Source organism: Arachis stenosperma, chromosome 3, assembly GCF_014773155.1.
Source record: "Arachis stenosperma cultivar V10309 chromosome 3, arast.V10309.gnm1.PFL2, whole genome shotgun sequence".
Lineage (NCBI taxonomy): Eukaryota > Viridiplantae > Streptophyta > Magnoliopsida > Fabales > Fabaceae > Arachis > Arachis stenosperma.
The window spans coordinates 154,464,595-154,479,454 of NC_080379.1; the positions used below are offsets into that span (position 1 = coordinate 154,464,595).

Sequence of the window (14,860 nt, forward strand, 5' to 3'; positions counted from 1 at the left end):
GTGGGTATTTAGAAAGGCTAACTAATGAGCAGAAATTTGCATACGATCAAATAATTGGTGCTGTTAGCAGTAATATAGGTGGACTTTTCTTCTTATACGGTCAAGGTGGTTGTAGAAAAACATTCTTATGGTCAACTATATCATGCTCAATTAGGTCTAAAGGAGGTATAGTTTTAAATGTTGCTTCGAGTGGGATTGCTGCACTTTTGTTGCCTAATGGAATAATTGCACATTCAAGGTTTAAAATTTCTTTGGCCATAAATGAGGATTCTTTGTGTAGCATTAAACAGGGAAGTCCTCTTGCAAGGTTAATATCCAAGGCCAAATTAATCACATGGGATGAAGCTCCAATGATAAGTAAGTATTGTTACGAAGCTTTAGACAAATGCCTCAGAGACATCTTAAGGTGCTCAAATTCGTATAATGTTCATTTGCCATTTGGAGGTAAAGTTGTTGTTTTCGGAGGAGATTTTAGACAAATTTTACCTGTGATTCCCAGAGGCTCAAGGCAAGATATAATTCAGTCTTCTATTAATTCTTCATATTTGTGGCATAACTGTAAGGTTTTGAAGCTTACAAAAAACATGAGATTGTCACTAGGTGAAAACAACAACATACAAGAACTCAAAAATTTTGCAGAATGGCTACTCAAAATTGGTGATGGTTTGACTGGTACAACAGATGGTGAATCGATCGTTCATATACCATCTGACATTTTGATTAAGAACTCTGAGACAACTTTGGATGACCTCATTGATTTCGTGTATCCAGATATGTTATCCAATTTATCCGTTGAAAATTATTTCAAGGATAGAGCAATTCTTGCACCAACTTTGAATTGTGTCACTGATGTCAACAACAAGATGACTGCAGGGTTACCTGGACAAGAAAGAGTCTACTTAAGTTCAGACTCTGTGTGTGCTGAAGAGGAAAATATGAAATTTGAGTTAGATGCTTTTTCGCCGGAGATTCTAAATGGAATAAATTGTTCAGGTCTACCACCACACAAGTTGGTTCTGAAGGTTGGCGCTCCTGTTATGTTGCTGCGGAATATAGACCAAACTAATGGTTTGTGCAATGGAACGAGGATGCAAGTTAGAAGAATGGGAAATCATGTGATAGAATGCAAGACTTTAACTGGTAACAAAGGTGGAAGTATTATTCTTATCCCAAGACTGAATCTAATTCCAAATAATGAAACATTGCCGGTCAGGTTTCAAAGAAGACAATTCCCAATTATCATGTCATTTGCAATGACAATAAATAAGTCCCAGGAACAAACTCTGTCGAAAGTTGGAATTTACCTTCCAATGCCAATTTTCACCCATGGTCAATTGTATGTTGCGTTATCAAGGGTAACGAGTAAAGATGGTCTGCGAGTGCTGTTGCAAGATCATGGACACTTGGAAGATAACTACACGATGAATGTAGTATATAGAGAAGTTTTTGAGAGCCTATAATAAAAAGATAATAACAAAATGTCTTACTAAATCTATTTATTTATTAAAATTTATTACTATCACTTAAAAAAATTTAGAAATTGTAAGAACTAATAGATGAATTCTTATTGTACATTAATAGTTTGAGAATATTAAAATTATCATTAAAATTCGTATAATTTTATTCTCTTGACAAACAATTTTATAATTACGTTAATCATATAATTTTATATACAAACATTGATACAATGTTGTTTCATGTATATATTTTGCAGGTATCAAAGGATAGCATTGAATTGTTACTCAGTAGGTTTAAATTATTTATTGTTTATTACAAAACTTTCTGCATTAGGATTCTCTATTAATTTGTTCTTCATTTTGAGCTGATTTTGATATTTTCTTACTTCACAGTAAACCAATATATAAAATTTTGTTGGTAGATTTAAGTATTACTAGATTATTTATGGTCATATTGAGTATATATACCTGATTTATTAAAAAAAGTAGATTAAATAACTATTTTATAGTTAATATAATTAATACTATATTAAGAAAAGAAAAATAACGTATACAAGTTATTTTTTATTAATTAAATTATTATAATTAAAATAAAATTTAACATAACAACTTAAAATTATAATTTCAATCTTATCACGTGCATGGTACGGTGATTAAACTTATATATATATATATATATATATATATATATATATATATATATATATATATATATATATATATATATATATATATATATATTCAAGTAGATGTTGAACTAAAAATCTCTCACTAAATCCAAAAGATTCTTATAATAATGTTGCATATTTATAGAATTAGGAGTGAGATATTCTCAACTCGCGGATATAATAGAATTAAATTTATATAAAAAAATTGAGGCCTGCTACACATACAAGTCTTACAAGTCCAATAAAACACACGCATTACACTTAATTAACGCATTACACACTTCCACATTCAAGAGTAAATAAAACGCACCTTATTCAATAACTTCCTGTTTCCAAAGCGTGCTACTCACCATGCATTATGAACGACTCTTCTTCTTCTTCCTCCATGAAAACAATTTTCTTGCCAAATTTGAAGATAATGGAACTTCAGAAATACACCCAAACGATTACAGAAATACACCCCAACAATTACAGAAATACACCCAAAGAATTACAGAAATACACCTAAACGGTTACAGGAATTCACCCAAACGATTATAGAAATTCACCCAAAGGATTACAGAAATACACCCAAAGGATTTAAGAAATACACCCAAAATTCGTTGAAGTACACCTTATGCATATTTCAGGACTCTTTCTCTGTCTCCTCCTCATCTTCTGCTGCTTCTTCTTCTTCAAAAACGATTTCAGAGCTTGATGTAAAAAAATGGAAATCAAGAATAACGAAGAAAGAAAACAGAGAGAAAAGTACGTAAACGAAGAAGAAGAACAGAAAGAGGAAGAAGAACGTGCAGTAAGAAAAAGAAGGAGAAAGAGAAGGCAAGAAACGAAAGAAAAGAAGAAGAAGAGGAAGAGGAAGAAGAACGAGAAAGAGAAAGTAAGAAACGAAAGAAAAGAAGAAGAAGAAAAAGAAGAAGAAGAGGAAGAAGAACGTGCAGCAAAAAAAAGAAGAAGGAGAAAGAGAAGGCAATAAAAGAAGAAGAAGAAGAACGTAGACCTTGCATCACGTTTTTTGGAGTTTATTCGTTAATTAACTTGTAAAGCATACAAGCCCTAATGACTTATATGCAGAACTTTTCTCATAAAAATTTCAACCTGCAAATAAAATTATAGAATTGAATCTAATCCTACCCTACCTACTCATTGTTATCCTTAATCAGACCTCAAATGTAGTATTCGAAATTTAGAATACATCAATACGGCACACACAATCAGCCTGCAATTGCAAATGTACACAAAAAAAAAAAAAAAAAAAATTCAAGAGCAAAATGAAAAATGTTAACGCTATGCTTTCAGCCTTTCATGCTTTCATACATCATACATCACACATCAAAGGCAGCTAAAAAACCAAACCAGAAAAGAGTGACACTGGTGTGTACATTGGCCACTTAATAATTTTTTATCATTTATATATATATACATATATATATATTCATATCCAAGTTGCTTAATCAAAATACTGAATGCTACATCTTCAATACACCATGATTTGAAGACAGAATGCGATTGATTCCAGCCCAAGAAACCGAAAAGGGTACACTTTTTCAGAAAAAAAAATCTCGCAACAAGATTCAGTGACCAACTTCGGAACCAAAAAGTGAAAAACTTGGTCCAAAACAAAATGTAAAAAATGGGGAGAATTAAGGTGAAAAAAATTCCGGAGAACCTGATTTCTACAGAAAAATGTTATACATCAGTTCATCAATGATCTGATATAAGAATTAAGACAAGATTCTAATTAAAATCTTGATCCCACAAGACCACGGACCAAAACAAGACTCTGAATTTGGCAATAATTACATTAACTTGCCACACTCACTTTTTTCCTTTCTCCGCAATAAAATACACAAAAAAAACATACACATTCGTTTGGGCCTTAAAAACAGAGAAACCCTTTTCCGTTCCCCAGCGCCCTGTGCAGAAAAGACGGGATTTTTCTCTCCCTCTGCTTAGGTTTCACTTTTTCCCAGAAAATTTTCCCGAGAAAAATCTCAATTCTGTTTTTCTTTAAAAAAATTCCAACTTTCATGGGAAAAAAATCAGCTGCGGCCACCGGGGAGGAGGAGGATGTTCCGCCGGACAACCTGAGGTGCGGGAGGACGGACGGGCGGCAATGGCGGTGCCGGCGGAGAGTGAAGGATAATCTGAAGCTGTGCGAGGTTCACTACCTTCAAGGTCGCCATCGCCAGTACAAGGAGAAGGTCCCTGAGTCCCTCAAGCTTCAGAGGAATAAGCGTAAGAGCCACTCTCCTCCTCCTTCCCCTCCTTCCTCTCCTGCCAACAATGTCGAAATTAGGGCACGCAAGGACTCCAAGATTGCTCTTCTCGCCAAAAAGAAGCGCAAGCTTTCCGATGGTACTTCAGAGGCATTGGTCGTTCAGAAGAAGAATAAGAACAAGAAAAGGAAAAACAAAAACAAGGGGTTGCGGAGTGGTGATGATAAGCATTTGGAGCTTATAAGGATGGTCTTGACGAGAGAGGTTGAGAAAAGGAAGAAGAGGAACAAGAAGAATGACGATGATGAAGAAGATGAAGAGTGCAGCGAAGGAGGAGAGTTGCGGAGAGAATTGCCGAATGGAGTGATGGCTATCTCTACAGCTTCAACCGCCAATGGTTTCAATGGCAATGTGGGTTCCCATTTTGATGTAAAAGTGGCTGCTGATTCTAATTCCAAAGCGTTCGCCGTCACGCCGCGTTACTTCAGGTCCAAGAATGTTGATAGAGTCCCTGTTGGCAGGTTGCAGGTTGGTGGGTTCGTTAGTTATTACTCTTCTTTTTTTTTTTTTTTTTTTTTTTCTGTGGGTTTAGCAGAAGCTGCTAAGTTTTACTCTCTTTTTTTTTTCCCCTGTGATTTGTTGATATTTGTTTTTTCAGGTTGTGCAGTATGGACAGGGCTTGAAGAAGAAGGGAAAGGGTAAGAAGAAGAGGTGTCATTGGTGCCAGAAGAGTAATTCTCAGAATCTTATCAAGTGTTCTAGCTGTAACAAGGAGTTCTTCTGCATGGATTGCATAAAACAGCGGTCTGTCATTGTTGCATTCGTTTACACTGCCCCAATGTTCAATGCTTATATATTAACCAATATGATTTTGTAGTTGAGGATTCAAATATGAGACATTTGCTGATATTTCTTGAAACTAACAGGTATTTTGGCACTGAGAATGAAGTTAAGAAGGCATGCCCTGTTTGTAGAGGAACTTGCACTTGTAAGGACTGTCTGGCAAGTCAATATAAAGACAGTGAAAGTAAGGTCTGACATCAAAATTGATGCTTTTCTGCTTTACAATGTTGCTTTGGTAGCATATGCTGACAGTTCAGTTAACATGCATTGTCTTAGGAACATTCGGCTGATAAAAGCAGAGTTGGTAGAATATTGCATTTACATTACCTACTCTGTATGCTCCTTCCAGTACTGAAACAAATAAGTGAATATCAGGATACTCAGCTAGAAACTGAAGCAAGAATTAAAGGTAAATATTATTGTTCTTCGAATTTCGTTTGCTAATATAGTAGTGTTATCTGAGATGCATTTTTATGTTGGACAGGGATAGAAGCTTCTGATATTCACATCAGGCAGGTTGAATTTGGCTTCAATGAGAAAAATTTCTGGTAAACTCTATTCTGAGTGCTATTTAGAAAAGTCAAAAGTTTCTCTGGTGCTCGATGCTAACTAATTTATTACTTGACTCAGCAATCACTGCAAAACTCCCATTTTGGATCTCAATAGAAGCTGCCCTAGTTGCTTATATAGCCTTTGCTTAAATTGTTTTCAAGAATTAAGTCAGGGAAGCATTTCTGGAGAATCAATGTTGAAGCTACCGATTAAAACAAAAACTTGCGCTGCCCGTGAGAAAGAAAATGCGGATGAGAAGGCCATTTCTAGTTGCAATATAACTCATTGTAATGGCATTGACAATGTATCATTTCCATCTACAGAACTTGGTGGTTGTGGTCATAGCCACCGTGATTTGAGATATATTTTTCCCTCTAGTTTGATCAAAGAGATGGAACTAAAGGCAGAAGAAATTGTTTGCAGTTATGAATTGCCAGAAACACCAGACAAAAGTTCAAAATGCTCAATGTGTTCTGACACAGATCACAAAACTAAAAGACATAAGCAGTTGCAAGAAGCAGCTTTAAGAGGGGATTCAAATGATAATTGCTTGTTTAACCCCACAGTTTCGGACATCAATGGTGATAATTTTGAACACTTTCAAAAACACTGGGGAAAAGGCCATCCCGTAGTGGTGCAAGATGTTCTTCGAAAGACATCAAACCTCAGCTGGGATCCACTGATCATGTTCTGTAGTTATCTTGAGCGGAGCATTACAAGATACGAGAGTGATAAGGACTTACTTGAATCTTGTTTGGATTGGTGTGAGGTTAGTGTATCAGTTATTGTTTTTTGTTATTATACTTTTTAAATTGAATTGTTAATTGATAATCTTGGTTGGCCATAAAATCGTACTGCATTCTTGCAGTAATATTTTATTCATTTAAACATATTTATAAACACATACCAATTTTAGTTTATAGGGCTTTGTTGTACTTCACAAGTATATGCATGGGGGCATACATACAAACTGGATGTTTAATCTATTTCCCTGTTCTTTATAACAATGATAGTAAGTTTAGCACTCTATCTCTGTGGCAGGTGGAAATTAACATTAGGCAGTCTTTTAGCGGGTCTCTCAAATGTCGTCCTTGCGAAAACACTTGCCATGAGATGCTGAAATTAAAGGGGTTGTTGTCTTCCCAACTTTTCAAAGAGCAATTTCCAGGTCATTTTTCTGAAGTAATTGATGCTCTACCAATTCAAGAATACATGAATCCTATGTCTGGTCTTCTGAATTTGGCAGCAAGTTTGCCACTTCAGAGTACTAAACATGACATTGGACCATACGTGCATATTTCATATGGCTGTGCCGACAAGGAAGCTGATTCTGTGACTAAACTCTGCTATGATTCATATGATGTGGTATGCTTCCTTCCTTGTTATGTTGCATTTGATTTCTTCTCAAGTATATTCAGAGTAATACAGTTCTTCGCTTTTAAGTCTTTTTACTTTCTGCATTGAAACTCTAGCAGCTTTAAGTAATTTAAAATCTTACAGAATTAGGTTGCTTCCTGTGGTGAAGCCCAAAATCCTACAACTACTTTTGGGTTTTTGATGGTTCATGTTTATATTGAACCCCAGTACTCAATCATGCTCATACCTAGAAATTATGAGTTGCAATTGTTTCCTTTCCTCTAAGCAACAAATTGACATGAAAATTCACTGAACAAATTTATGCCAAAGCTTCGTGTTGAATAGCAGTGATCTGTTCTGCACTTTGTGGGAAAAAGGATCGTGTAGTGTGTAGAATGATGCATTAACGGTTTATCCTTATCCATTTCATTAGCCATTTGATTTGTAATTCTAGGTTAATATTATGGCACATACCACGGATGTTCCCCTATCTACAGAGCAGCTTTCAAAAATTCGACGACTACTGAAAAAGCATAAAGCTTTGTGTCGAAGGGATTCTTCTAAAATTACTGCTGAACAACAACAGGAAGAGAAAGTAAAAGAAACGTTACCACCACATGTTGAAGAAGTGGAACAAAAAGGTTCACAGCGAGTGGCCAAAGAAGTTGACTTTTTAAGGAGAGTCAATAGAACATCCTTTGTCTCAACTCACACTGAAAAAGCAACTACTGGAAGTATAGAGAACAGCTTTTCCCAGGATAGAGAATGTGATTTATCTGATTCCGATTCGGAACCCACAGTTCTCCATGGGTTGTCTACAGGCCGTAATCCAAGAAATCTGTTTGAAAGCTCGAAAGATAAAAATAAGTTTTCTGCTGAGCATTCTGGGGCCCAATGGGATGTATTTCGCAGACAAGACGTTCCAAAGCTCATGGAATACCTTATAAGACATTGTGATGAATTTACTCATAACTATGACAATGACAAAGTGGTAAGTTCAAACAAAGACAACTCTTGAGGATTTTGTTTGAACCGGTGGTTATTGATTGACATTTTTTTGCAGATGGTTCATCCAATTCTAGATCAGAGCATTTTTCTTGACAAAAATCACAAAATAAGGCTTAAAGAGGAGTTTCGTAAGTACACATGCTTCTGTGTTTCATGATCTGTTACAATTGCAGGCAACTCTATTTACACAATCGTCCTTGTTACCAGAGGTTGAACCATGGACATTCAAGCAACATGTTGGAGAAGCCGTTGTCATTCCCGCTGGATGTCCATACCAGATCAGAAATCCTAAGGTTTTGCATTAGCATAATGACTCTTTCTCTCTCTTCCTAAACTTTAGGAATGTATGAAAAAAAATTTCCCATCCTTTTCCCCCCTCTTTTATAATCTACAGTGTTGCGTTCATGTGGTGTTGGAATTTGTGTCACCGGAAAATGTCTCCGAGTGTATCCAGCTGATTGATGAGGTCCGACTGCTGCCGGCAGACCATAAAGCCAAAGTAGAAACTTTGCAGGTATATTTTATTTTGTAAACCAGCTCCTGCTTTCTGCTATTGTTGTAAGCATGGAATTGACAAGGCCCTCTTGAAACAGGTAAAGAAAATGGTGCTTCATAGCATGAATACAGCAATTAAGGAAATGCATGAGCTTACAAACAAGCCAGCCAAAACATGATTGCACCAACTATCTTCCATTTTTGTATAGATTATTGCTCCCCAGTAAAAAATCATAAAAGTAGCTCCTAGAAAAAGGTACTCTAATTAAATTGATTAGTTTCTTCAGTGTAACCATTTTTTGATTGCTTTGACATCTATCTCTGCCCTACCCGAGTTTGAAATAATCCTTGATGGTCTGTGTATATATTTGCTTAGTGGTTAAATTGAAGAGAATTTTCGAAATATTGAGAGAGGAAATTGCTTAGCTCATTAACTTTTGAAAGTGATTTCGATTTTCGAATGACACTCGGGTTTGAATCCAAAAGAAGAGTTGGTCCGTAGAAACAAAAATCACGTGCTTCTAAGAAATGTTATTAGGTTCCTAGCGTTAGGAATAAAAGCACTCGTACAGTGGAAAAGAGAATAAAAGAAAAGAACCTGTAACTATATAAAGTTGCATAAGCTTAATTATGCAATTTTGTAATTACATGAAAATGAGCGAATGAAATTGTGAGAATTTTAAAGTTAGAAGAAAAGAACGTGATTTAATAGACTATGTGAACAGTGTAATTCTTTGTTTATATAGTGCTAATAGCACTTTTCATTTTGCAATTAAATTGTTAGTCATGACCATTAATTTAACCCGAATTTACGCATCTACAACTAGCAATCAGGATCATACAGGAAAAGTAAAAATAGTTGATAATATCACTTCTTATTTACGTAAGTTATCCTTCATCCTCGTTATTTTATTTTTCTTGGTAATGAAAAATGACCCATAAAAGTTGATAATTTGAAAATAGCATATAATAAGAGAGTGGCATTATCGAATTAGAAAATGGCAAAATCTACTTCCGACAATAAAGTGTACTTCGGTATTTTTTAAAGAATAAAAACTCTAATCTGTATTCTGTGCATGCACGACAGAGTATGAAGCTCAAATATAGACGGCTTTATTACACTTTTTACTGTAGACTATAATGCTCATGCACGCAGCATTAACCGCTGGAAAATAATCAAGAGATAAATACATGTATAATTCTTTAGGAAAAATTGACAAAGAAACAAAAAATGTAATAGCGCCTTTAGTTTTAGGCTGTGAGCTCATGCTTTAGTTTTATGTTCGTCAAAATTGCTTCTGGAGAGCCTCAAGAAACAAAGGGGTCCTCACTATTTAGGGGGCCATAAGCCCATCAATTGTGTAAGAAAGAGACTTTGCCCAATCAGCTCTGAGCAGCAATGTCTGCAGCGTCTGCATCACATCATACCCAGGATCAAGCTTACGCTGCCAACCCTACGCAAATTACATTATGCACAAGTTACACAAACAATTTTGATAGCAGGATTTGTGCTTTGTATTCATTTTTTCTCTGCGTTAGACGGAGTGTGAAATTATAACATTGTAAATCCCACACTGCATCCAACGGTGGAGGGAAGGAATTCTGGCGTCCAAGAAAAAATGAATACAAGTATCATTTCTCCATTAATAAGACGACAACAGGGAGGAGAGTATAATCAGCTATGATAACTTATAAAGGGCATATTGTTTTCCATTACTTTCCAACTCACATGATAGTGGTATTGTCGCATACTAGTGTAGTGAGCTTGGTAAAAAGATGACCCAAAAAAAAAGTTACCTCGAGAACCAGGGTTGTCACCATGACAGTACAAACATTGCCATCTACATTAACTCTATGACGCCTGACTTTCTCCAGTAATTGCTCTATGCACTCTGCAGGATGAACCAGGTCACCTTCCGGAGTGCCCCAAAAGGTAAATGCCTCTTCCACTTCCTATTAGGAAAACAGAAGAATCCAATGTATGCACTGACTCAGAATCATATCACGGGGTTAAGTAAATGAAAAAAGAACATATATCTGCAATCCATTGAACCCCACACACAACAAGCAGGACCTCATTACTATGCTCACCTGTAGACAGAACGCAACAATGTAATAATCCATATTCAAACAGTTGTATCTTGAACAAATTACCTCAATGAAAGCCTTTGGATTTGGGCAGTTCTGTTTTTGTGATAATCTGAGTGTGCACTCTGCAGCTGTCCGACCATCTCGGCGGGCAACAGCTTTGAAAAATTCCAATAGATTTACCCGGTCACTACCAGAGAGTTCAGCAGTCATGCCTACATCAAGGAAAACCACATGAGGCTTTGATTTGAAGAGCCGATTCCGGCGCTTGCTTTGAGAGAGTCGAACAAGGATATTTCCGGGATGCATGTCTGCGTGAATGAAGTTATCCACCTGAAAGAATATACCACAATATATTGGAAGCTAAACTTTATCATGTTCAAGTCTAAAATATCAAAGGATCCAACTTCTAGTTCATACTGAACATAGGAAATAGGATGTAATATGATTATTATAGATCAAACAAGGAAAGTCAGAAAGTAAATTTGTTTGTGGATCAAATAAGAAAATTTGTGAAATAAAAGAGAATTGCCATTAGCTAAAAACCATAAAGAGGCTATAGAAAATGAAAGGTCCAGGTTTATCATGAAATACAAACAGCATAACATAAGCATACAAACTAGAGAGTAAATAACCTGTTCCCGGTTTAATGTTTCATCCAAAGTAAATTGAAAATCTATATAGTACAAGTTAATAACAGTTAATGAGAACTAAGACTATAAATTTTCATGAAAATACAAGCAGAAGATAACATAAAGATAAGCAACAATTTAATGCTAAAATTTTCCATAAAAACTATTCGAAATTATACAACTTCCCCCCCCCCCCCCCCCCCCCAAAAAAAACAAAAAACATCCTTTTTGCTGTTATTACAACATTTTAAAACCAAACCTTTGCTTATGAATCCTCTATTGATATTCCTAACAAGACAAGCTAATATCTTTTTTCGGTTACAAAAGAAGGAATTACATTAAGAAGAAGAGAAATTATAAGGCCCAATCTCTTAGCATATTTAATAGAGAACACCTATAAAGAACCATGAAAGTTTTTTCTCTACATGTCAATTGAGAGATACATATTTAATAGAATTAAGAAAAACTTGATTGTTCACAAATTATATTGCATGAAAAATTGTTGGATAAAAATTGCAAATGAAAGATGTCATTTCTTACCAGTAACATCTTCAAAAGTGCATGAGTCCCAATATGAGCAAGAGCACTTTTGATCCTCTCATGTCCTTGAAGTTCATCAACATAATATGACACACTTTCCCCATTTTCATAGCTTTCCACCAAGACTGCAGGATGCACAAGTGGATAGACAGGCTTAGGAAAAGAGACATCCTTCCATTTACGGAAGTTGTAGATAAAACGGCTCAAATGAGCAGCTTCCCTTGCAAGGTCAACTTGAGACAACATGAAAACTGCAAACTGTTGAACACTTTCATCCAATCTTAACCAATTGAGAGCAGGAATAAACCTTGAAGATTTTGCCATCAAATTGATAATTGCAAAATCTCTTCTAATAGATTCTCCCACACCAGGATGTCTAACCTTCACTGCAACCACCTGGCTCTTTGCCTTCTGACCAGGGTAAGTAGATCTTAAAAGAGCACGATGCACTTGAGCAATACTACCAGATGCTACAGGAACTTCTTCAAAGTTTTCAAAAATTTCAGATATCTTTCGCCCAAAAGCTCTCTCTATAGTTTTCTTTGTGTAGTAAAAACTATGTTCGGGAGCTTTAGTATGAAGTTCAGAAAGTTTCATACATAAATCCCGAGGAAAGAGATCAGGTCGTGTAGCAGCCCATTGACCCCATTTTATGAATGCCGGGCCTGCTTTTTCTAATGTACGATGAACTACCCGGAGCCACACTTTCCTAAACTCTGGTCCAAAATAATCTGCAACCGGTGCCATCAGTATACTTGGAGTGAATAACATTGCTAGATAGATAGCTCTCACTAACAAAATGAGGCCTTCTACTATAGCGGCTGCAAAAACTAACACGTAGTTGTACCCATCCTGTGCATGCATATACAAAGCATTCTGTGACGGGTAACGTTTTGCATGTGGCGAATTTCTTTGCCGAGCCAATGCTAGTTCTCCCCAAGTTAGTACAAAGATACTAGGGACCAACAAATAGTAACGAGCAAAAGTGAGGCTCACTGCCTGAGCAATCATATGTATTGAGGTTAATGTGTTGTGGCCATTGGAATAATACTTTTTATACAAAAATTTCCAAGCCTTCCAAGCTATTTGAGAATTATATGCTGCTGCATTACTTGTTGAGGTTACAGCAAAGCTGCTGAAAGAACACCCTTTGTGAAAGTTCCCCCTAGTTCCATGCCATAAGCATGAAGTACAAGCTTCACTGGGAAACTTATTTTGCACATACACCCTGCATCGATTGATATTAGGTCCTGCTGAGACAAAAGCCCCATTTCTACTCACTCCCTGATACCTGTTTCTATGAACACGAAGAATAGACTGGGCAACTCTCCTTATATTTGCAAGCATCAAAAACCTGCAAACCCGAAACTGACATTATAAAACTAAAGTGACCATATTCCAAACTGTTGTGTTATGAATCCAGTCGATAAAACATTTCTCCTAACTTATTACCTACAATGGTTTCTTTCCAATTGTTGCAACTATAAAAGGTACACATGTAAACAAGAATATTTTTTTTCACAAAAATACTAAATGTCAATTCCTTCAAAGGCGTCAAGTGGTTGACTCACCTAATACAAAAGATTAAATTGATCTCTACTACTCAGTTTTGGAGCGGTTTAAGTTTCACTGCTAATTTTTCTGATATTTTCCAGTAGTAAAAGATAACTAATTTCAAATGAAGCAGCCCTACATAATGCAGCACCGAATAATTTCAAGAACTAGTAAGCCTTGTCCAGTATGTGGGATTGGCTATAGCACTATATGGACCAAATGACGTTGGAGTGTCCTCCTATCATAGATTGCATCAGTGTCTAAACCATCCGTGGAATTTATACAAGAATACGCTCTTCAAATTTCAAACAGTAGTAATTAAAGGTTCTCCATTGGACTAAACGGTATATGGTGAAGTAGTTACTGATACAGAGTTACTTTAGAAAGTAAAAGTTGCTATGTCTATTGCAATTCATTTTGTAGCAACACCACCATGAATGAGTTGCAATAAATTATGAGATCAGGTATGTCCCGACCATTTCAGCTAAGAAGCGGTTACTCCGGAGAAGTGTAAGTGAAAATTAAAAGAGGAAGATATATGAGAATGAATAAGCCAGGAGGGAAGCTGAACCTGAGGAGGAGAGGCAGGACAACATGCTAGAAAAGAGGATCCGGAAACGAATGTGGGTGGCGGCGGCGGTGGAGACGAGGAAGCAGAAGGTGCGGAATTGAATGAGAATGTGATGAAGGAAGAAGATTCATTCATTCAACAAGACTCAGACTGGGTCCTTCCCCTTGCCGCGATTCTTAGTCGGCAAATAACACCCATAACGCTCCTATCAATGCACCTCCCTAACCAATTATTATTCATTTTATTTATTTTTTTAAACTCGTATTTGATATTTCGTATTTTCATCGCTTACTCTCTCTCACTCTAGAATACTCGCGGGATTAAGAGACCTCTTTTTTAACAATTTTTAATTATATCTAAGTATTGTTTTAACGATGCAATGTGCTTGTTCTTACACTTCTTGATTGAGAGGATCTTTGATTTTGGTTCATGTACATTATTAAAATAGAACAAAATAGTAATTCAATAACGATATATTCGTAATTAAATTTTCAAATATTTTTTTATTTTATTAATTCTAAAATAAATGAAATATTTTACTGAGATATATTTGAATCATATAATAGAATGGATAAATAGATAATAACCAAAAATAAAAAGCGTGATTTGGGATTAGTCAGAGAAGTTACTAAAGTTAGTACTTTTATAAGTTGTGAACCCTAATTTTTTTTTTTTTGGTTTTTCATGGTATTCTCCAACCCGACAGATCAATGACTAATCCGTCGCGGTACTGAGCTCCATTTAAGAGTTTTTCGCTGGCCAATAGGTTGCTGCATGCACAAGACGGGATTCGAACCTCAACACTTACTTAAGCGGACTAGTGAGCTAACCACTAGACCAACCCAACTTGGTTTGTGAACCCTAATTTTTTGTTTTGCTC

The 14,860-nt window shown here is 36.0% G+C and overlaps 3 protein-coding genes across 3 annotated transcripts; 2 read left to right on the forward strand and 1 right to left on the reverse strand.

Moving 5' to 3' along the window:
* Window positions 1-350: 350 nt before the first annotated feature.
* LOC130966952 (uncharacterized) lies at window positions 351-1,460 on the forward strand. The gene has a single exon (XM_057891773.1). The coding sequence runs from the start codon at window positions 351-353 to the stop codon at window positions 1,458-1,460; it is 1,110 nt and encodes a 369-aa protein (XP_057747756.1).
* Window positions 1,461-4,012: 2,552 nt separating this feature from the next.
* Window positions 4,013-9,013, forward strand: LOC130966434 (lysine-specific demethylase JMJ28-like). Its single transcript, XM_057891238.1, has 12 exons — window positions 4,013-4,869; window positions 5,000-5,145; window positions 5,268-5,373; window positions 5,461-5,593; window positions 5,669-5,732; window positions 5,815-6,505; window positions 6,778-7,101; window positions 7,547-8,083; window positions 8,156-8,228; window positions 8,308-8,393; window positions 8,495-8,614; window positions 8,694-9,013. Exons 1-12 carry the CDS (start codon window positions 4,153-4,155, stop codon window positions 8,772-8,774), a joined length of 3,078 nt encoding a protein of 1,025 aa, XP_057747221.1. The 5' UTR covers window positions 4,013-4,152; the 3' UTR covers window positions 8,775-9,013.
* Window positions 9,014-9,616: 603 nt separating this feature from the next.
* LOC130967794 (uncharacterized) lies at window positions 9,617-14,191 on the reverse strand. Its single transcript, XM_057892806.1, has 5 exons — window positions 13,981-14,191; window positions 11,856-13,209; window positions 10,750-11,016; window positions 10,393-10,548; window positions 9,617-10,049 (listed from the first exon to the last, which is right to left on the reverse strand). Exons 2-5 carry the CDS (start codon window positions 13,200-13,202, stop codon window positions 9,930-9,932), a joined length of 1,890 nt encoding a protein of 629 aa, XP_057748789.1. The 5' UTR covers window positions 13,203-13,209; window positions 13,981-14,191; the 3' UTR covers window positions 9,617-9,929.
* Between the last annotated feature and the right edge of the window lie 669 nt (window positions 14,192-14,860).